General features: G+C 52.2%; 1 protein-coding gene across 1 annotated transcript in view; it reads left to right on the forward strand.

Moving 5' to 3' along the window:
• The first annotated feature begins 2,002 nt into the window (after window positions 1-2,002).
• Wnt3a (Wnt family member 3A) overlaps window positions 2,003-22,317 on the forward strand; it is a 45,673-nt gene continuing 25,358 nt past the window's right edge. The window contains exons 1-2 of the mRNA XM_075989588.1: window positions 2,003-2,073; window positions 17,728-17,969. Of these exons, the coding sequence (XP_075845703.1) occupies window positions 2,003-2,073; window positions 17,728-17,969 (313 nt within the window). The remainder of the gene's footprint in view (window positions 2,074-17,727; window positions 17,970-22,317) is intronic.

The raw sequence follows: 22,317 nt of genomic DNA on the forward strand, positions 1-22,317 counted from the left end.
GGAGGCGCTGTGAGTTTTCTGATTGGACTCAGGTTTCCACACCATCCACAGCGATTCTCCCAGCGATTCGATAATTGGGTGGGATTTTCACTGAAAAAGGGACAGTTCAAAGTACTGATGAGCCAGCTCTCCTTCTGCTTCATTCTAGAGTCCTTCCCTCCTTCCCTCTGAGGATAGGGGTCTAGCAGTGACTCAAACTAGGAAGGGTGGACGGAGGCCAGACTTACTTCAACCAAGTGGCCTCACAATAAACTTGGGTTTCCTAGTGCCATCTCCAGGTGACTCCTGGAGCCAGGGTCTATAAAACCATGGATGGCATCCTCAACATAATGACCTCCCTTTACTGACGGTAACCAAATATGGACTTTGGGTGGGCGGGCCCTGGGGAGCAGCCTGTTTCTTCAGTCTGTACTAAACTGACAGAAACACCAGGCCACCTCCTGCTCTGAGAAACAATGTTGCACAGGGTGCTCCCCCCATCCCACACCACCACCACCAGAGACCACTTTATGCTCCCAACCCCAAGCCCCAGGGTGAGTCATAACTCAAGACCAAGGGTTCTAGAAATAGACAGTACACCATTAACAAGCCTGAAACTTGCTGGGCCATGGTGGCTCTTTCTTCAATCTGAAATGTCACGAAATTCCTGCTGAGCTTCCTTCCTTTATAGCTTCAAGTGCCGGGTAGGAGGGGTTTCTTACCTGTCATACCCCAGGTGCCCCAGGGAGAAGCTGGGCGCATCCAAACTCGTACTTTATTCTCAAATTACAAAACTCCTTAGGGTGTTTCCCTGGGCTACAAAATTCTGCACAGGGCTCAGTCAGGAGGAATCAGAGTGTGTGACTTTGGAAAATTCTCTTTGCCTGTCCAATCGACAAAATAATAAGGCTTGCCAAAAATTGTCAGTTTGGTTTTTTTTTTCTTGAATAGGCTGATACTGCCTTGAACAGAACTAGAAGTGGTGGTTCCAGAATCTGAGCCCAAGAACAGCAGCTTCCTTCCAGTGGGTTTCTGTGTTCCCTTCCCTGGTTGGATGTGAAGGAGAGTGTTGAGGGATCAGTTCTTGGGCTTGGAGTCCCTAACTGCTACCTGCCCAGAGGGTTCCGCAGTGGTCCCTGCTCCGGGCAGGTGGCTACAGACTGACTCCTACTCCTGAGGAGAGGAGTAGGAGTCATGGATGAGAGGAGCTTCCACGCTGCCAAGAACAAGAGACAGGATGTAGCAGAACATTAAAAAATAAATTAATTAAAAAAAAAAGAGCTGGAGTGGTGGATGTGTGTCTTTCTTGCGGTGAGCTCCGGGCGCCCAGGGTTGGAGATCCAGAGCCTGGCAGAGTGACCCCGATGGGTTGCGATCCAGGAAGAACCAAGACCGAGGACTATGCCATGGGATTCCCCGCTGGCATAGCGCGGCCTTGGAAGGCCACTAACCCCATGCACAAGAACACCCCATGCACACCTGGGCAGATCCAACATCCTGTGCACCCCGGCGCTCATTGTACACCGGCACATACCTGCAGTGCCCCAGCACCCCGCGCTCACCCCAGTACCCCTCCATGAACACCGACGTACTCTGGCACAGCGCACACACCTTCAACACCTCAGTGCCAGTGTCGGGCGCGCTCTCATTCACCCTAGGACCTCGCGCACCCACGGCCGCGGGAGGGGCCAGCGCCGCGAGGCTCCAAATCCCCAGGGCCCCGCCCGCCCCCCGCCCGCCCCGCCCCGGCCCCAGCCCTAGCCCCGGCGGGCGCCCCCCGCGGCGCTGCCCCGCCCCCGCCGCCCCGCGCCGCCCAGGGCCTCGGCCCTCCGCCCGGCCGCCGGCCCACCTGGCGCAGCGCCGCCCTCGGAGCCCGCGTACCGGTGCACACCCGGGAACCCCGCGCACCCCGCTGCCACAGAGGGCCCAGCGCCACTGCAGCCGCGCCACTTCCCAGGGCCGGGCCAGCCCCGGCGCCCGCGCTCTCGGGGCGGACTCTCCGCCCTGCGCGCTCAAGCCCGAGATGGCTCCTCTCGGATACCTCTTAGTGCTCTGCAGCCTGAAGCAGACGCTGGGCAGCTACCCGATCTGGTGGTGAGTGAGTCTATTTGCGTTCGCCCCGGCCCCAGTGCCACCCTAGGGCAGCCGCCCCCCTGGGGCAGGGCCCCCACCGTTGCTTTGCGCATAGGCTGCGGGCTGGTTGTTTTTCTTGGCTGCCACTTGGACCTGTTCGGGCCGCAGCTGGGACGCGGGTGGCGGAGCTTCCGGGGACATTGATTCCCCTGGCAGGCGGGGAGGGAGGGCAGTGACGGTCCATGCTTCCCCTGGCGTCGAACAAGAATGATAGAAAGCGGGTCAGCACATGACACTAATGCCGAGGCGATGGTCGAGGAAAGAGTGTAGAAGGGAAGCAGCGCGATGAAGAGGGAGACTCTTCTTAGGCACCGCATCTTACACACACACACACACACACACACACACACACACACACACACACACACTTTAAAACAAAGTCGGCGAGACAAGACCGAACAGCTCGGGGCAGCGCAGTTACGTAAAGACAGTCCGAGACCGGGCGGGGAGTGGCGCGGAGCCTGCGGCAAGGCGCACCGGGGCCAGCTGGGAAGCCCTGCGCGCTTCCCCAACGCCGTCACCGTCGCTTCTTCGTGACTGTCGGGGTGGGTGTAGGGGTTCATGTGCTGTCCACAACCTGTATCTGCTTGGCAAGGAAACGCTGCTGCGGGGAGGGATGAGAAGTAGGTAAAGCAAGGGATTTGAGTGTCCCGGAGTGAGACCTGGTCCTGGAGAGGCTGGACAGCATCCTCCACTCCAGACTGGGCACACTATGAGGAGACCCTTCTCAGCCTGGGGATGGAGAGAGATTAAGGAAAGGAAAGGTCCTGGTTCGCAGGCCCCATGTCCTCCTCACATACCCTGAGAGGAGGATAAGTTGGGGCACCCATTCCTCGGGGTGTGTGACAGTCCCCCTCCCTGCATGGATCTCAGACTTAAGGCCACGATCAGATGTGCAGATCCCTCGAACACAGCGCTAGAGGAATGCGGGCGCCAAGGGGCCGGGGCGCGCCGCTGGTGGAGACTCAGTTGGACAGAAGCCTCCCCACAAACATGCGCACCACCCCCCAGGAACACTCTCCGACAGCTTGCCTGGAATTATAATAATTACGCCGAGGGGAAGGGGGGACCCAGCGAGCCGAAGTACATCTAATCCGATAATCATTTTTCTCTTCGAGATGCTTCAGGAGAGGAGCTGAGGAGCCCGGGGTGGGGATGCAGGGCCAGCGCCGCTGCAGGGATGGAGGATGAGCAGCCGGGAATCGGCTCGGGGCTGGAGAAGCTGCTGGGGCAGCAGACGCGCTCTACGGGGATCTAGCTGAGCCTCGGCTCTCGAGAGTTTTTACGACCCGGAGCCGCACCTGTGGAGCCCTATGGCCTTCGGGAGCGCGGGCTGCGACCGGCGCGTCTAGGAGCGCGGACACTTTGGGACGCGTCCCGCCGGTCGCTGGGAGCCAGGGGCAGCGCGTCCGAGAGAGCCCCGCGGGCTGCCCGCTCCTACATCAGGCTTCTAATTAGAACCCGCCGCTGCTGAATTCCTGGGCTCAAGAGGAAGCGCCTTCGCCCCCGCTCTACTCCCATAAAGAAGGGCCTTGTCGCCAGCCTGCTGGCTACCCTGGGATTTTTGTCCCTGAGGTCGTGGGGGGGTCTCTAGTCGGGTCCACCTAGCCCAAGAGAAGCATAGCTTCCTTTTCACCTGAGCTGTTAGCCCCCCTCGGGTGCGCCCGGCATTCTCCAGGTGAGAGGGGAGGGGTGTGAAAAAAGTGAGGCCCCTAGCCTCCTCACCCCTCCCATCAAAGGACTGGGGCAGCCCTTTGGCCTCAGAAAGTGATGCGGAAGTCCACCTGGTATTCATAGGGATGGGTGACAAGAGTCACCTCTCCGCCCACCCCTACTCCCACTTTGTTCTCGGTAGGATTCTCACACTTAACAATTCTGCTTCCTGAGAAGCAGCCCCCCTCAGTCGGGGATGCTGGCTTCCTGGGAACAAGACTGAGTTCCCATCCTGCCTCCCCGCCCCGGCAGGCTCGAAGTGTCAGCTGTATCTGCTTGCAGGCAGAATGGAGAGGAGTCCCCTAAAAAGAGTAGCAATGGCTGCGGTCACTTTATTCAGCGTGATAGCTGGCTCTTTAATAAAGGTTGCTTTGCGTTTTCTACCTATCCAAGTTTCAAGTGTCTCCTCTTTTCTCCTGCCTACACTCTGGGTTTAGATGAGACATAGCCCGAGAAGCGGGGGAGTGAGGGGGGGGGGCGGAGGACGTCTTGGTCACTGCTGAGTGGGCTACTGGTGAGCTCCACACAGAGGCAAAGCTAGCGCTCTCTCTCTCTCTCTCTCTCTCTCTCTCTCTCTCTCTCTCTCTCTCTCTCTCTCTCTCTCTCTCTCTCTCTCGATTGTTTTACTTCACCTTCCACCTAGTCTGTGCCTCCCTCCCCACTTCTTCTGGTCCCCAGCTCCCTTCACCTATGAAAGTGAAAGTGAATGACAGAGACCTCCACACCTGAAGGAACCAAACCTGGAAATCTCAAATCAGGAGTAACTAGGCTTTTGAAGCTGGTGTGGCTCTTAGGGGGAAGGAGGGAGAGAGGAGAAAGTTAACCTCCCCTCCGCTCTGGCTCTGCTCCATGTGGGACCAGGAATGTCCACCACCTCCCCTAGACCTGCTTTTGGGGGATGGTGTGTTTACCAATGCCAGTCCTGATACCACAGAGAGGCAGGCCCATCAAGTTACGACCTCCAAGACTGTCTCTTCTGGGATCTTCAGGTGCTGGGGCAAGGGGCAGGCATGCGGACTTGACCAAGTCCCACAGAAGGTCTCTGACTTTCCTATCCGTCTTGCTAGTCTTTTCTCACAGTATTAGAACTGATTGGAAAAAGCCCAAGGGAAGAGAAGAGATTCCATGAGGGCTAAAAGGATGTGGATTCCTTCAGAGGACAGTCCCCAAAGACACTGGAAGAACTCTGAGATGCCCCCCCCCCCACCCCGCTTCTGCTCTTACCATCTCCTGTCCGAGAGGTCAGCCTTGTGGCTGGCTCCCGGCTTCTCCCTAGACTCTGAGCTAATCTCATGGCTGCGAATTGACTTTATTGAAATTTACAAATTCCGCTGTGCCCGCCCCTACCCCCACAGCCGCTCGTCTGCATTCCCACCCTCGCTGGCCATTTCTTACCTCCATTCTCAATTCTCAGCCCACGCTTGCCCCCGTGCCCTCACTGCCACGCAGATTTCCTGTTTAGGAGCTGCTTCCCTTTTCCTTGCTCCTCTGCTGGCGGGAAAAGCCTGTGTCTCAGCTCCTCTTTCTCCCTTCATCGGGGCTCCTCTCCTGACACTGCAGAGTCGGTGGGGCCAGTGCCCAGATCTCTCACAGTTTCTCAATAGCTTCTAACAGTGTCCTTTCTGGGGTTCTCCCGGGTACCCCTGAGGCCGTGTGCTGTGTCCCAAGGACATTTTAGGGAACCCCATCTCTTTAGGACCAACTCTAATTCCTCTCCTCAGCTCATGGGCTCCTCTGGCTTTTCACACTTCTGCAGCCCTGCTCCCATGCACTGCTGGGCAGACAGCCTCCTAGGAGCCAGTGCCCTTTGCTCTCTTTCTATCCCCCTTGTGGCCTAGTGACGGCTGCCAGCAGTATTCCCCACTGTGGGGACAAAATTTCCTGGTGGAACACACAGGGTAGGTGAGAGATGGAATAACGGGAGGGGGTACTGTGGCCCTGGGAGTGAGTCTAAGGTAGAGGGAAGGTTACAGATGAGGGGGTTGGTACATGTAGAATCATTAGGTTGCCATGGTGAGCAGGCTGCTGTATGGTGCAGAGAAAGAGTTGAGAAAGCTTAGCTGGGCTGAGACAGGTAGACTGAGGAAGAGTCAAGCTAAATTTCTTGGCTTGTTACGGGCAGGTGTGCAGGCTCTACCCCCAGAGCTGTCGTTATTTATGAGCCTTCACCCCAGTCCAGCCCACGAAGCCTGCCTTCTCCTTCACCTTCTTGCTTCTTCCTCTTCTGCCTACCTTTGTCTCTCAGTTCTCATCTTTCTCTCTCCCTCCTTCCCTTCCCCCTTCTTCCTTCTATCACCTCTCTTGATCAGTAACTAACGTAAGACTCACAAAGCAGGAGAAAGCAAGACATTAAGCCAATTGCCACCACCATGAGTACTATAGCTCCTAGGGCACTGGACTGGGTGTAGTCTCCCCAGAGCTGCCAATCATCAAACGTTCGTCATTGATCCCAAAAGAAATATTCAAGGCCAGCCCTTTCCAGTGCCCAGCTTGCCCTGCTTGCCCAGCTACTCCAGACACTGGTTCTGACACCCTCCAAATGCTATGGGGGGGGGATGTCTCCAAGGCTGGGCGTCTTTCTTTCACCAGGCTTCACGTCCATTTAAAATTACTTTTAATCTCATTTGCATAAAGCTTCCTAGATAACCTTTGTGGCCAGAGCAGAGGGTGAGTCAATACAGTAGCAGTGAGTAAACTCTTAGGCCATTGCTAATGTCCTGGAAACATCCCCCACATAACAGACATTTGGTCCCTTGTACAAACCTTTAGCCTGGAGGGTCAGAAAATTTCAGTTCCTTGGCAACCCAACCATCCTTCTTTTTGGTGTGGTCCAGAATTCAGGAAACCAAACTCAGGTTTGTCACCTTGGTCCTCAGAATATGATCAGTGTTTCTTGATGTATAACCAGAGCCTACCTGTGAAAGATCAACCACTTGTCTGTGAAGAAATGGAACCTGGAATTAGAATCCCACGCACATATATGCATGCATGTGTGTGCATGCATATGTGTGCATGCATGTGTGTATGCATGTGTGTGCTCATGCATGCATGTGTGTATATGCATGTGTGTGTGGTGGAGGGAGAGGTTCATGATAGCACTATGTGCATGCATGTGTGTATGCATGTGTGTGCGTGCATGTGTGTGCATGCATGTGCGTGTGTATGCGTGTGTGTGTGTGGTGGAGGGAGAGGTTCATGATAGCACAGCAGCTTAGTGTCAGTGCACCCATAAGCCCGAGTCTCCTCTGGTTGGTCTAGGAGGCATCTAGCCCTGTGTGCCAGCCTGAAATCACTCATGAGCAGAGTTTCTCCCCACCTCTCCTCCGGGGACCCAGGCGTGAGGACTGTTGGCCCAGCCTTGGGGGTTTCTGCATTGCCTTCTTTTCTGGAAAGCTGAAGAATTAGGCTATTTGGCTGAGAGGCTTTGGTGAGGACCATTTGGATCTCTGATGGTCCTCTGGAGAAGGAGGTTCTGCCTTCTCTCTGGCCCCAGTAGCCGCGCCCAAGGGAGTAGCTAACGGACAGGAGGCTGTCATAGCTTCATGGTGTGAAAGGCTTCCCGAGGGTTTAACCTGGCACCAGTCTTGCAATCTGGGAGATGATGAGCTGTAGAATTCGAGGCTGAGGAAAGGAGCTGGCCGCCCTCCTGCACTTGCAAAGGCTGAAACTTGCAGTAGGCTGCCAATAGTGCAAGGGCCACATGGCACAGCCCTCCTTAGTGTCTACAACAGCCCCCAACTCCACCATGTGCACCTGAAGGAACTATGACCTTGTGGTGAGCTGATGGACACATACTGGAAAAAGTCCTGGGACTAAATCTCAGCGAGGCACAGGCCCATGACCAGAGAAGCCTCGGCCACATAGGCCACCTGTCCCCAGGAGCATTCCTCTTCCTCGGCAAACAGCACACTCCCTACATCTACCATCAGGGCTGTGACACCATCAAGCAGACTCACTGGTCAAGCTGTCAGGGTGGTTTCCTGGCCTTGCTTTTTGCCCTCTTCAGCCAATCGGTAAGGCTGTGTTGAATGGATGGAGTCCTTCCTTTGGAAACCAAAGGCTGCACCTGAGCACAAGAGAACACAGGGACACGTTTTAATATTTCTAATACCTTCCCCCATTCCACCACATGACAATCCCACAGCCCTGAGACCTAGGTCTCCCTCCAGGGCTCCTCAGGTGACACCCTGGAGGTGTCTGATCCATTGGGGCTTCCACATTCCTTCGGTAGCAGAACGTGCCGCTGCTGCCCAGGGAGGCTGGCAAACACATGGCCGCCGGCGCGGGAGCCTCCCGCCTGCCAGGACTCGCTCAAAGTATGTGCCAGTAATCCTGCTGGCCCGGCGGGGCAGGACAGGCGCTGGCTGGGAAGGCTTCAGGCAGGGCCCTGTGCAGCCTGGAGTGAGGATGTGGGACCCCTCCCCAACTCAGAGAGTGCTGGAATCTCAAGGAGGGCTCCTACTTTCTGGGGATGCTGCCCGTTTGTGAGAAGATCGCTGATCCTTGAGGAATCTCAGGAGCACAGGTACCCTGGGGGCAGCTTTCCATCCCTTTGATTCCTGGGTAGCTCATTCAAAAGAGGAGTGTGTTTTGGTTGTCCGTGAGAGAGTGAGTCCCATACCCTGGGTCTCGGGTATGAGTGGGAGCCTGGTGACGTCACCGAGAGACTCAGTACTCCAGAGAAAAAGGCCCAAATAGCATGGATACTCCATCAACCCACAACATACTAGCCCAGGACCCTTAACAGCAGAGTCCTCTCTACCCATGATCCTCCTTGTTCCCTCCAGGCCTGGGCAGAGCCTTGGGACTCCCACCTGCCAGGATCCAACTCAGTGGTTACTGTACCTGATTCCATTCCAGCAGAGAACCAGAGAAGTCAGACAAGTGAGGCGCCCCCTGCATCAGATACAGATGCAGGGAGAGGTAGACGGTCCCAGACAGGCAGGTAGCAGGACCACCAGTGTACGGGGCTACCCCGGGAGAGAGGCCTCCGAGGCTCTGTCCCTGGGATATGGCTCAGTTCCTCTACATTCAGAAAAGCAATGGAGACTTTGGAGTAGATAGTTTATATGCCCCACTCTTATTCTAAAGCTACAGTGAAAATAAGCCGGGCAGTATTGGCACACGCCGATAATCTCAGCACTCGGGAGGCAGAGGCAGGCGAATCTCTGTGAGTTCGAGACCAGCCTGGTCTACAAGAGCTAGTTCCAGGACAGGCTCCAAAGCTACAGAGAAACCCTGTCTTGAAAAAAAAAAGTTACACTTAAAATAAAGTCTGACCACCTTGTTGGGTAGATAGGAAACTGAGGCCCAGGACATGAAAGGGTGTAAGCAAGTGGATGGGTGGATCATAAACACTGTAACCTGGGTCCCAAATGCAAACAGCATCAGCACCCGTGCCAAGTTGCCTCCTCACGCAGCCCCTCTGTGTCTGCCTACAAGTTTCCATCATCAATGGCAGTGGGTCCCCTGCTTGTTCTTGGAGGCTCAACACTAGCTAACATGGAACCGGTGCCATGGCACAAGGATGGGAAAATTCATTCGAGATGGAGACCCTTGGCCCAGGGAGGCCAGTGCTGGCCCAGGCTAGGCTGGCCTGCTGCCCATCTCACAGTCCTGGACCAGCCTCCTTCCTCCCCTGCATGTCACAGCCAGCGTCTCTGCTATATCCCTGGCCAGGTGCCCGGCCTTTCAACAGGAGCAAGGGAAGGAGGAGGGAGAAAAACCATTAGTGTTTGCTGGCTGCAGGCGTGGCTCACGTGGCTGCAGCCACAGGATGAAACCTTGAGTCTAGGGATGGGGCTTTATTCCAAAACGGAGTTCTGCATGCTCCAAGTTGAAGGCGATGCCTACTCCTTTAAAAACAAACTATGATTAAGTAATAATAAAAAAATTAACAGCGTTAATGAAGGTAAAGGCAAGAGGAGTCTGTGATCTGATCGGCATGACACAGGTATTTTCAATTGGTGTGGGTTGTTCTTGTTTGACCCACAGATACATGCTTTTGCAAAGTTAAAAAGTTTCAGCACTGCTTCCTACGGCTTGGTTTAAACACCTGCATTTTGGGAACTTTTTGATGGTGGCCTTGGCAGCTGCATGGGGTCTGTAGTCCTCAGCCTGACTGTGGCTGTCAGTTCTGCTGAGATCCCAGGGAAGGCTTGTGGGGAGATATGGCCAGACCTCTCAGAGGAATGGTGGGGGAACCCTCTGACTGGGGGGGGGGGGCGTCCAGAGGACTTTGCAATGCGACATCCAGTTGGACAGTTAAAATTCTAGCTGGAAGTCGAGTCTGGAGGCTTCTCCCAAGAGGCTGTCCTCCACCCTGGTTGGCAGAGAGAGGGGAAATGGAATGAATTCCTCCTGTAGTGAATCACCAAGGCCAGGTGCAGAGAAATGGGTGCAGTGAGGGCGTGCCGGCCTTCCAACTTCTCCCCAGGCCCAGGCAGGGCCCTCCTGCCCTAGCTGTTTCCATCACCCCAAGGCAAGGTTCAGACCTTACAGTGACCTCCCAACCAGAGGAGCTGGATATGGATTGGGAGGGACTGATTACGAGATCCTCGTCTCAATTCTCTCCTGGGTGAAAGATGGGGACACAGGGCTCTTTGTCTTTGTTGAGACACTGGTTTTCACACATCAGGAGCATCTCCATGGAAGGTCTGGGAGCTCAGGGTGGGCCCTAGGGGGCCTTAATAAAGACTAGGTTCATGCTGGCCAGGGTGAGGACCACCAGCTTGTCTGTTTAGCTTGTGGCCATCTCTTAGGGGCTTATGAGCAGGCAAGTGTGACTGGCTTACTGCCAGGGCTCAGGTTTCATTGGTTCCTGTCTCTTCTTCAACTCCTGGTATCTCTTGGGAGTTGAGACCTGATATGTCTTGGCCTTTAAGAAGGATCGAGGACTCCAGAGAGGCCAATGGGATTCCAGATGAAGGAGTCTAGGGGAAATTGTGTCCATGGATAACTCCTAGGAGAATGGGGTAGAAAGAGCAGGTGGTAAAGGCCTTTCAGACCCGACAAAGACGCTCCGATGCTTTGCATTTGAACTTATGCCTTAGAAGGTTCCTTGTCTGCGCAGCGTCTTTAGAGCCATGGAACAATCAAGCTGGAAGAAGCCTCCGATAAACGGTTCAAAAGCCATGCTTCCAGCCCGGCGGTGGTGGTGCATGCCTTTAATTCCAGCACTTGAGAGGCAGAAGCAGGCGGATCTCTGTGAGTTCGAGGACATCCTGATCTACAGAGCGAGTTCCAGAGCAGCCAGGGCTACACAGAGAAACCATGTTTCAAAAAAACAAAACAAACCAACAGACAAAAACATGTTTCTGGCACTGGGCCCACCATGCTCTAGCCCAGTCACCTCCCATTCAGCTACAGACACTACAAGAGTCTCAAAGGGCAGATCAGGCTAGACCAGCACAGTGCGTGAGATGAGACATAATGGTGGTGGCCACCACACTCATCTCCCTTGATGACTCTCCCTTGGTGAAAGTGGTGCTATTGCTATATAGGGGAAGCAGGTCACCTTTGTAATTCTATGTCATTGTGTATGGTGGCTACACATGAACTCTGTTTGATGTATGTCTTTGTATTGGATTCATTCAGAAATGTTATTTAGCTTGGATTGGAGCTTAATACATTTTAAGAGTGTCATAGTGTCTTGGGGCCAAGAAGATAGCTCAGTCAGTAACTGAGGTACCTGCTATACAGCCTGCTATGTTTGATCCTCGGAACACACACAATATGTGGACGGAATATAGGGGCATAGTTTTGAAATACGAGAATTGAGGAGGCAGAGACAGGCAGGCCCCTGGGGCTCACTGACCAGTCAGCCTAGCCTAGTCAGTGAGCCCTGTAACAAAATACAAGGCACAAGATTGACCCCTTGGGAGCCAATGTAATGGAACTACTGTCTTTGCTGTTTTTGCCGTATTAACCTGAAATCTTGGCCTTGGCTTCTTGTCCCAGGGGGCCTTGGGTTTACCTGTCCTAGTTTGTCTAGCTGGAGGGAATCACACACAGGGTCTACAAAGACATCATCCGTGAGCTTCCACCCAGGGGGCCCAGGAGACCTGGAGCAGAGGGCAGGCAGAAACAGGGCAGGAGTAATGAAAAGCAAATGCAGTGTGAGGTGGAAAGGAACAGATGTCCACAGGCTAGCTCAACGGTAGTGGCATGTGGGCATCTTTCTTCTTCTCCTTCTCCTTCTTCTTCTTCTTCATCCTCCTCCTCCTCTTCTTTGTCCTCCTCCCTCTTCCTCTTCCTCCTCCTCCTCCTTTTCCTTCTTCCTCTTCTTCTTCCTCCTCCCCCTCATCCTCCTTCTTTCTTTTGTCTGGGTGCCAGGATTCAGGGTAGGGTAGGAGAATCTGGTGTAAATGAGAAGGACAGTGATGTGCTCTTTGATTCTTGTCAAAGTAGAACAGATGCCCACAGAATCAAGAAACTTTTGCAGCTCACAGGTGTCAGCCAGACCGGGGACGACACTTCTCACCTCACTCACATTGTTGAGAGGGTCATTTTGTACATTTGTAGGACTGTGTTTTTGTTTATTTGTTTTTTAGAGACAGGTGTTTTCCTTGTGTAGCTTTGGAGCCTGAAACTAGCTCTGTAGACCAGGCTGGCCTTGAACTCACAGAGATCCACCTGCCTCTGCCTCCTGAGTGCCAGGATTAAAGGTGTGTGCCACCACTCAGTATAGGGCTGAGTTTTCCAGGACTGGCTGGCTGTGGCTTTGGGGCAGCCCCTGTCGGTCCTTCTATAGTCTTGAAACAGGACCACTCAGTCTCATAGTCAGAAACTTCTAGGCAAACTCCATACGTCAGACCCAACTTTTGAAAGCACGCATGGCTAGACAAACATAGACCTCCAGACCTTGGTGTATGCCTCCAAAGTCCCAGTAGGAGGTTCTAGGCATACTTCTGGACCTCAGAACTATGGGATGCTGCCAAATTCTGGGCTTGGAGAAGTTCTGGAGAGAGGGGACTCAAGCAGGAAGCTCTTTGTCCTAGTAAGCATCTACCTCCCTGGGTGTGGAGTGGTCCAGCCTCTCAGTCTACAGTGGTAGAGACTGGTGGGCATTCGAACCCTGGAGTCATATTCCAGTGTGGCCTCCATGTTCGTATTCCAAACGGGATGAGAAACGGAGTTCTCATTCTCAGTTCTGCTGATTGCCGTGGGGGCAACACGATGCCTTTACAACCGTGGTTTCTAACACCATGGAGGGACGGGAGCTACCTTCATGGTGGGTGATGATAGCTGGAGAAGAAATTATGGATGCTCTTGCTGTTTACAATATATAGACGTCCAGCGCATACCATAGCATGAACCCTACACAATACAAACTTGTTGTCCTTCCTGTAGCTCAACTGGTGTGGTTCCTCATGGTTGTATTGTCTCCACTTTTCCATCTGGGCTATTTTAATTTTTATTCTATTCTATTTATTTATGTATGTATTTATTGTATGTATCTATTTGTATTTGTGCACATGCCACAACATGCTTATGGGGTATCAGAGGATAATGTCAGAAGTCTGTTCTCTCTTCCCATGGTGTGGATTCTAAGGATCAAACTGACGTTTGTCAGACTTGGCAGTAGGCCCCTTTACCCACTGATAAAGCAGATGAAGTGCTCTTGGCTCTTACGTTGTAGTCAGTCTCCTGGTGTTAAGAAAGAATAAATTGGGTATGGTGGTACACATTTGGGATCCCAGATTAGGGAGGCTGAGCCTAGAGAATCATGAGTTTGAGGCTAGCCTGGGCTACCTAGCAAGAGCGTGTTGCTCAGTAATGGTTGCCTGGCCAGGCATTAGCCAAGAAGGGGAAGGCTCCAAAACCACAGAGAAACCCTGTCTTGAAAAACCAAAAAAAAAAAAAAAATCAGGAGAGCAAGTCAAAACCAAATTAAAAATTTTCCATCTATAACATTTGAAAAAAAAAGAAATAGCACTGGAGAGAATCAGCAGCTTAAGGTCATCCTTTGCTACATACGGAGTTAGAGACCATTCTGAGATACATGAGACCCTGTCTCAAAAAACATAAAGAAAAATAAATTAGTAAATTGATGTTTAGCTTTGTACAGCTATCCCTCATCCCAGCACTCGGGAGGCAGAGGCAGATGGATCTCTGTGAACCTGATGCTAACCTGGTCTACAGGGTGAGATTGAGGATGTAATTTGGTTAGTAGAGGGATTGCTGGTACACATAAAATCCATACCTGCGATCTTAGCGCTCCAGAAGTGGAGGCAGGAGGATGAAGATCTCAAGGTCACCCTTAGCAATGTGACAAATTGGAAGTTAGTCTGAGATGCATGAGACCCTGTCTCAGAAAACAAAAAACAGAGAGAGGGGGAGGGAGGAAGGGAGGAAGAAGTAATTAAACAAACTAAAACAAAATTAGATTGACCATCAAAAAAATCACAGCCCAGTTGAAATCCTGATATTAATGACTCTTTCTGCCCCTGCCTTTCTGTCATACAACAAGCACCCTACCCCTTGCTCAGCCCTCGGTGTTCTTCCCACAAATCTTGCGTGCCTGGGCTTTCCTGGTGGTCTAGCTCTCAGGGAACAAGAAATGATCCAGGCTATGATTCGAGAGACTTAAGGAGCCCTTGGGTCCAGAGAAGGCTCTCGTCTGCCTCCTTAAATCCAAGAAGGAAAGCAGGAGGATCCTGCTGGAGAAGCCCACACCCTGGCCTACCAGGGGAGGTGGCAAGCAGGGACCTGCCCAGAGGAGGGGAGGTAGAACAGGCTGACTCAGCATCCCCAGGAAGTGGGCTGGGAGCAGCCATGGACCTGGGAGGTCCCCTCTGTGCCTTCCCTGGGGTGAGAAGGGGCCTGAGGTCTGTCTGACAGCTCCATGCCACCTGCAGCAGTTTCACGGCTATGTGCCTCTGCCGCATCCTCTTCTTCAGCTCATCTCCTAGCCCCACAACATCAACATCCTGAATGAGCCCTGACTTCTGGCATCTAAAAAAGGAGACTGCCCACTCTTGGGAACTGGCCTCTGGTCCTGGGAAATTCCTATTGTGAAAATGGGCCTGGCTAGGTTCTTGTTTTCTGCTATTTAAGAAGTTCCTACTCTAAGTCTCCTAGTTACCTGCATTTGGAGGTGAGGATGGCCCCTCTTTTTGGAGGACAGGCAGATGCCCTTTCCCCTTCTCTGGGAGCCATGGCCACAGCTCCGTGGGTAGAAAGGCTACCTAGCATGTATGAAGCCTGTGTTTGATCCACAGTACTGCAGAAATAAGTGCGATGGTGCACAGACACACAGGGAAAGCACCCAGACCATAAGATAAAATAAAAATAAATGCTTTTTTTTAGGAAAGAAAAAGAAAGAAACAGCACTCAGGAGGCAGATGCAGACAGATCTCTGTGAGTTTTAAGTCAACCTGGTGTACATAGCAAGGTCCAAGACAGTCAGGGATATAGAGAGAGACCCTGTCTCAAAAAACAAAAAAGAAAGGAAGGAAGGAAGGAAGGAAGGAAGAGAGGAGAGGGGGGGGAGGGAGAGAGAGAGAGAGAGAGAGAGAGAGAGAGAGATTGCCTAACCAAGGGGAAAGTCTGCTTTCCCACAGGTGGGAGAGTCTCGGGGTGAGTGCGGGTGTGGAGGACAGCCGAGGACTGGTGGAAGGAGAGACAAAGTCCTTCTGGATCTACTGTACTAGGAGGAAAGCAGAGGGGCCTGACAAGACATGTTGGGACCTTCTGGCTTTAAGGTGTTCAGCCAAAAGTGGCACGGTGAAAAGGCATAGCAGTGGTTTTACTCCTTTGTCTAGTCTCTCTCTCTACTCTGGAAACCTGACCAAGCCCTTTCTCTCTGCCATCCTTGAGGGCAAGAAGCACAGATCCCAGTCCACTCCATAAGCCTGCATGGCAACCCTCAAGCCAGGACCTTGGACAGTGATCTCTTCGTTCTGCCAAGTGTCTGCTCTCCCCATTCTCAAAGGTGCCCATATGGTCCATCTAGCGCTAGCTGGGGTACACAGACAGCCATGGTGATCTGCACCTAGAGAGGATAATACAAGCTAATTCCTACTCTAGGCAGGGAAGGGGACACCTTTGAACCAGACTAAATACATAAGACTCAAAGCTACTGAGAACAGTCCCTGCCTGTACCAGGCCTGCCTTCCTGTGAACATGCCTATCATAAGCAGATGGGCATGTAAGAAACCTACCCACCTAGCCCACAGGCCTTATCCATATCAAAGACAGAGAGGAGGAAGGAGCAAAGAGCAGGCCCTCCCTGTCGTGAGGTGAACACAGGGACACAGACTGCACAGGTTCCTTGAGTGCTTCCAGAGATAGGAGAGGCCAGCACTATGTGGAGTAGACCCCAGAGATGGATGTGTTGGGGATATGAAAACCATGAATTGGGACTGGAGGTACTTAATGGGATGTAAGCATCATTTGGGGAAGCCATAGCTATGAGAAAACTCTGCTCTTCTCTCATGACCAGTACCCAAAGACCTAACCAATCTTTCTTTTAAATTGTGGTTCAAAAAAAGATGGCTAAGCTGGGCTGTGGTGGCGCACGCCTTTAATTCCAGCACTTGGGAGGCAGAGGTAGGCGGATCTCTGTGAATTCAAGGCCAGCCTGGTTTACAAGAGCTAGTGCCAGGACAGGAAAAAAAAAGAAAAAAAAAGATGGCTGTGGTGATGCCTGCAATCCCAGCAGTAGGAGTCTAAGGATCATTAAGTTCCAGCCTGGACTACATAGCCAGTTCCAGGCTAGCTTCAGCTACAGAATGAGTCCTAATAGTGAGTGTTTCTAAAAAGCGGTGATGATAGCCGGGTGTGGTGGCCCACAGCTTCAATCCCAGCACTCAGGAGGCAGAGGCAGGTGGATCTCTGTGAGTTCGAGAACAGCGTGATCTACGGAGTGAGTTCCAGAACAGGCAGGCCCATGCAGAGAAACCCTATCTTGAAAAACAAAACAAACAAAGCAAAACAAGCAAAAACAGGGAAAAAAGAGAAAGTATTTGGAGAAATCCCTGCACGTGTGCTGAACGTGTGTGTGGTCTTTCTGCATCGGCATTCCCTGCAGTATAGTGTGACCCCACTGCGTTAGGAACGTTGTCATCTAGGTTTGGCATGTACAGAAGGGTGTGCAGACCATGTGCAAATACCCTGCTTTCATACAAAAGACCTTAATATCTGTTGTGCATAGTGCGTGTGTGTGTGTGTGTGTGGTGTGTGTGGTGTGTGTGTGTAGGCCAAAGGTTGCTGGAGGGTGTCTTCCTCTGTCACTCTAAACCCTTGTTTTGAAGAGAGGGTCTGTCACTGAACCCAGAGCTCACTATCTAGACTGACTGTCTCTCTGCCCCTTCACCCTTGGTGCTATGGTTATAGATATGTACCAATCTGGTTTTTACATGAATGCTACGAATCCTATCTCAGGACCTCATGCCTGCCTGGCCTTTACCTCCAGCCTTCTACCCATGCCCTACTCACACTTTGAGGACATCTGTTTTTATGTCTTGGGGTGAATAGTCCAAAGTGGGAAGGAGTTAATTTAGTGCAAATTTCATACCTTGCCTTGGAAGCTGGTGTCTTCCCTGCCCCAGATCTGACCGTTCCCCTCCTTGCGGAAGACCCTGAACTAGTCAATGCCATCTGCTCTGGGATCCACTGAGACCCCTTAGCCACCATCCTCATCCTCTGCTCTCCATCTGTCTCTGCACCCTCCAGTGCCACAGGCTCAGGGTCCCTGGACCTCTACAGAGTAGGAATGCTGGGCTGGTTTCTGCACACAGTAAACTGTGACAGCTTGACATCTGATCCCCATCTTAGTTACATGGTCAGCAGCATCCTGTCTCCAGGTATCCTTCATGGTAGAAGCAGCACCAGGCCCAGCATGGTATGTACGTGGCCAAGTGTCTGTTGCCGTCACTAACCGCCTCGTCTTCCCACCAGGTCCTTGGCTGTGGGACCCCAGTACTCCTCCCTGAGCACTCAGCCCATCCTGTGTGCCAGCATCCCAGGCCTGGTGCCCAAGCAGCTGCGCTTCTGCAGGAACTATGTGGAAATCATGCCCAGCGTGGCTGAAGGTGTCAAGGCTGGCATTCAGGAGTGCCAGCACCAGTTCCGAGGCCGGCGTTGGAACTGCACCACCGTCAGCAACAGCCTGGCAATCTTTGGCCCTGTTCTGGACAAAGGTAACCTGGGCAGTTAGGATCATCTCTACGTGGGCATCACAAGGCCTTCCAAACTCCACCTGGCTGGGTTTCCGCCCTCCTCCTCCCAACCAATGCTTCAGGAGGGCCTCTGGGGGCGGGGGGAGGGGAAGGGAACTAGGGTGGGAGAGGCTTGGAGTGTGTTGGGAAGGCATGCCAGCTAGCAGGGCTTGGGGCTTCTCGGCTGACTTGGAAAGGAGAACATGGCAGGAGGGCTGGGTGTTGGTTAGCCTGCTGGCAAAGAGCAAATTATCCTAAAGTGTAGTGGTTAAGGCAATAATTACCATGTGTTGACCTCCTGTGCCGGGGGTCAGGGGCTGGGCTGTCTCTGCTTCCCGGTGCGTCCCATCCACATGCAAGTCCACGTGAGGCTGGCTCAGCACCAGGTGCAAGAGAGGGCTCTGAACAGGGCCAAGATTTTTTTCTGTGGCTTCTGGTTCTCAGGACAGAGGCAGAGAGGCAGAATCAGAGAGACCAAGAGAAGGAGAAACAAAGACATGGAGGAGGATCAGGGGCAGAAGGGGAGAGAACACACACCAAATGAGAGCTTTCTTGCCTTAAAAAAAGAGAGAGAGAGAGAGAAGGGAAAATCCTATAATTTAAATCACTTTAGAACATACAATCTCAGCACACTTAGCACACCCACAGAATTGCGACAGCACCTCTTCTAATTCCAAAATATTTTCATCATCTCAAAAGGAAACCCCAAACCCATTACGCGGTGCCCCTGGCAACCACCGGTTTGCTTCCTACCCCTGTGGTTTTCTTATTCTGGACATTTCCTCTCTGTGTAATTATGCACTCTGTGGCCCTTTGTAGCTGGCTCCTTTCACTGAGCGTGAGGTTTACAAAGTTCGTCCATGTTGCCACACACATATCACTGCTTCATTCCTTTTAACGGCTGAATACTATTCCATTATATGGTGTGTGTGTGTGTGTGTGTGTGTGTGTGTGTGTGTGTGTGTATACCTTAGAATTTTATATGTAAAAAATTTTATATGTATAGGATTATGCCATCTGTGAATTTTATTTCTTTTTTTTTAATTCTATAGGCGTATATTCATTGCCCTGGGTTTTAAGAGGACATTTTTATACACATGTAGAAAGTATTTTGACGTGACCTAATTCTCTCGGCTAGGACATCATTCCCCCGTGGAAGCAGTGGAGAGGGGGTAGACCAAAACTGTGAGCAATGGATGTCTGTGGTTGGTGAGCCTCCCAGCCTCAGATGCTTGCTTCAGAGGCCAAAATGCTCTCAGCCGTTTGTGAGCCCCCCAACCATGTGAATCTGCTGGCTGTTCCCAAACTTGAGGTATAAAATGGAACAGCAACCAGGGCTTTGCGAGTCTGACTTGGAAGCCTGGGCACTGGGCACTGTCCTCAAGAACAGCCTTGTGGAGAGGGAGCTGGGGCTGGGCACCTGCGGCAGTCTCACTGTGACCTTGAAGGTATTTAAATTCTTTCTTCCAGTCAGGTCAAGGTAGACGACAGTGCCAGGAGGTTCAGTTCCTCTGCTCCCTGAAGTCTGATCCCCTGCCTTCTGTTTCCAGCAATCTTCTGTGGGTGTGGCTCCACCCAGCTGCATCAGCCTCCATCCTCAGCCCAGCTCTTCACCTCATATAATGACATCCTGCCGTCAGCCCTGACCCTATGGTTCCCCTGACCCCTTTCACCCAACACCACCACCCACCATTGGTTTTCTTTCCTGGTTACATCCAGAAGTGTCAGCGTCCCTACCTATCTATAAAATGGGAAAGTAATTGCAGTTTGCAGCTTCAGAGCTGCCAGTCAGGCTAATTACGCGGTTGCTCCCCACAAGAGCAGTCACTGCTACACACAGGGAAGCTAGGGCCCCAAGAGTGGTACTGAAAATGACTTGCAGTATGTGTACATGTGGCCCATCCTTGGTATGCATGGCAGTGTGATCTAGGTACGTGCAGCAATACCAATGCTAGTGTGTACACATGCCTAACTACTTGACTGTGTACAAGCAGCACGCGTGTATTTTGTTTTGTTTGTCTGCTTTTTGTTTTTGTTTTGCTATAACAGTGGACCTGATACAAACAACTTGAAGAGGGAAGACTGGTTTCAGAGAATTCAGTCCATGGTTACGTGGTTACATGGCTGCATGGCTACATGGTTACATGGCTGCATGGTTGCATGGCTACATGGTTACATGGCTGCATGGCTACATGGTTACATGGCTGCATGGTTACGTGGTTACATGACTGCATGGTTGCATGGCTACATGGTTACATGGCTGCATGGCTACATGGTTACATGGCTGCATGGTTACATGGCTGCATGGTTACGTGGTTACATGGCTGCATGGTTGCGTGGCTACATGGTTACATGGCTGCATGGTTGCATGGTTACATGGTTGCATGGTTGCATTGTTACATGGCTGCATGGTTAAATGGCTGCATGATTGCAGGGTTACATGGTTGCATGGCTACATTGTTGCATGGTTACATGGTTGCATGGTTACATGACTGCATGGTTGCAGGGTTACATGACTGCATGGTTGCAGGGTTACATGACTGCATGGTTGCAGGGTTACATGGCTGCATGGTTGCAGGGTTACATGACTGCATGGTTGCAGGGTTACATGGCTGCATGGTTACATTGTTTCATAGTTACACAGCTCTGCTGCTTCAGGCAAGGCGGTTGGAATGCATTACACACAGCTGCTTACTTCACTGCAACCTGGAAGCAGAGAAGCAACAGAAAGGAACCAGGCAGGGATGAAGATACCTTCCCAGGGCATGTCTCCAGCATGCTTCTACCCTCTCCCCCCAACTAGGCCCCATCTCTCAAAAACAACCTGTCATTATGACCCTGTCATATCTGTTAATTACTTCCCAGCCTGGGATCCGATCCCCTCTCCCCACCTCTTCAGCAGGCAACATTTCAGTTCACAGCATCACGGTATTGTGGCTTTGGTGGGTACATGCATGTGCACACATGGCTTCTGTGTGGGGCTGCACTCACATGCAAACCCATATATGGCTACACGCAGTGGCACCTGGGTTTGGGGCATGCACACATGTATGTGGAGCATGCACATGTATGTTCAGTGTGCATGCAGAGCAGCTGCTTTTTACATGGGTCTCAGTACCTTGTCATGGCCATGGTCCCCAGGCAGGAGACATGTGTACAGGGAACCCAAAGTTCAGCATGGAGGTTCTCAGGACCTTGCTTCTCTGATAAGAAGAAAGCAGAAGGGACTTAGGGGGAAAGGTGGATGCCTGTTCCTCTTGAAGGCTCCACAGGTAATAAAGGATGGCTGTGTTGAGTGGGTGAGGAGAGATGACCAACATTTCCCAATACCTGTGGTTGGAATCTGGAGTGTCCTCCACAGGCTCATGTTCTGGACGCTCAGTCCCCAGCTTGTGACCTGATTTTGAAGACTGTGGGGCCTTTAGATTCTGTGGTCTGACTGGCAGGCGCAGACGAGAGAGGTTGGCCTTTGAAGGTTTCAGCCTCTAGCGTGTGCAGCAGTGAGCAAGCCTGGCTCCTCTTACCACAGCCAGAACCTCTCGCCCTCCTGCCTCTCTGTAATAGATTGAAACAACCAGAATCCTCAGCCAAAGGTTTCCAAAAACATTTTTTTCTGTTGAGTATTTTATCACAGCAGTAGTAACTCATGCATCCACCTCCACTGGGGAGTCTGTGGGAGCATGCAACCACCCCATAATGCATCCACCTCCACTGGGGAGTCTGTGGGAGCATGCAACCACCCCATAATGCATCCACCTCCGCTGGGGAGTCTGTGGGAGCATGCAACCACCCCATAATGCATCCACCTCCACTGGGGAGTCTGTGGGAGCATGCAACCACCCCATAATGCATCCACCTCCACTGGGGAGTCTGTGGGAGCATGCAACCAGCCCCATAATGCATCCACTTCCACTGGAGAGTCTGTGGGAGCATGCAACCACCCCATAATGCATCCACTTCCACTGGAGAGTCTGTGGGAGCATGCAACCACCCCATAATGCATCCACCTCCACTGAGGAGTCTGTGGGAGCATGCAACCACCCCATAATGCATCCACCTCCGCTGGAGAGTCTGTGGGAGCATGCCATGCTACTAGTCCCATAATGCTAAGGTGTGTCTCTCACAGGAGCAAGGAAGGCACCCACATAAGCCACCAACTGTGTTTTAACACTGAGGAAGTGACAAACTTTTATATTCCCATTGCCGACAGACGGGGGTTTAGGGCTCAGTTCCCCCATTTCACCAGGACTTTCTGTTTTCTTGTAGCTGCCTCAGTGGATGTGAGCATCTTTTATTGAACTTTCAGTTATATGTGTCCTCTTTTGAAAAA

The sequence above is a fragment of the Microtus pennsylvanicus genome, chromosome 11 (genome assembly GCF_037038515.1).
Source record: "Microtus pennsylvanicus isolate mMicPen1 chromosome 11, mMicPen1.hap1, whole genome shotgun sequence".
NCBI classification, from domain to species: domain Eukaryota; kingdom Metazoa; phylum Chordata; class Mammalia; order Rodentia; family Cricetidae; genus Microtus; species Microtus pennsylvanicus.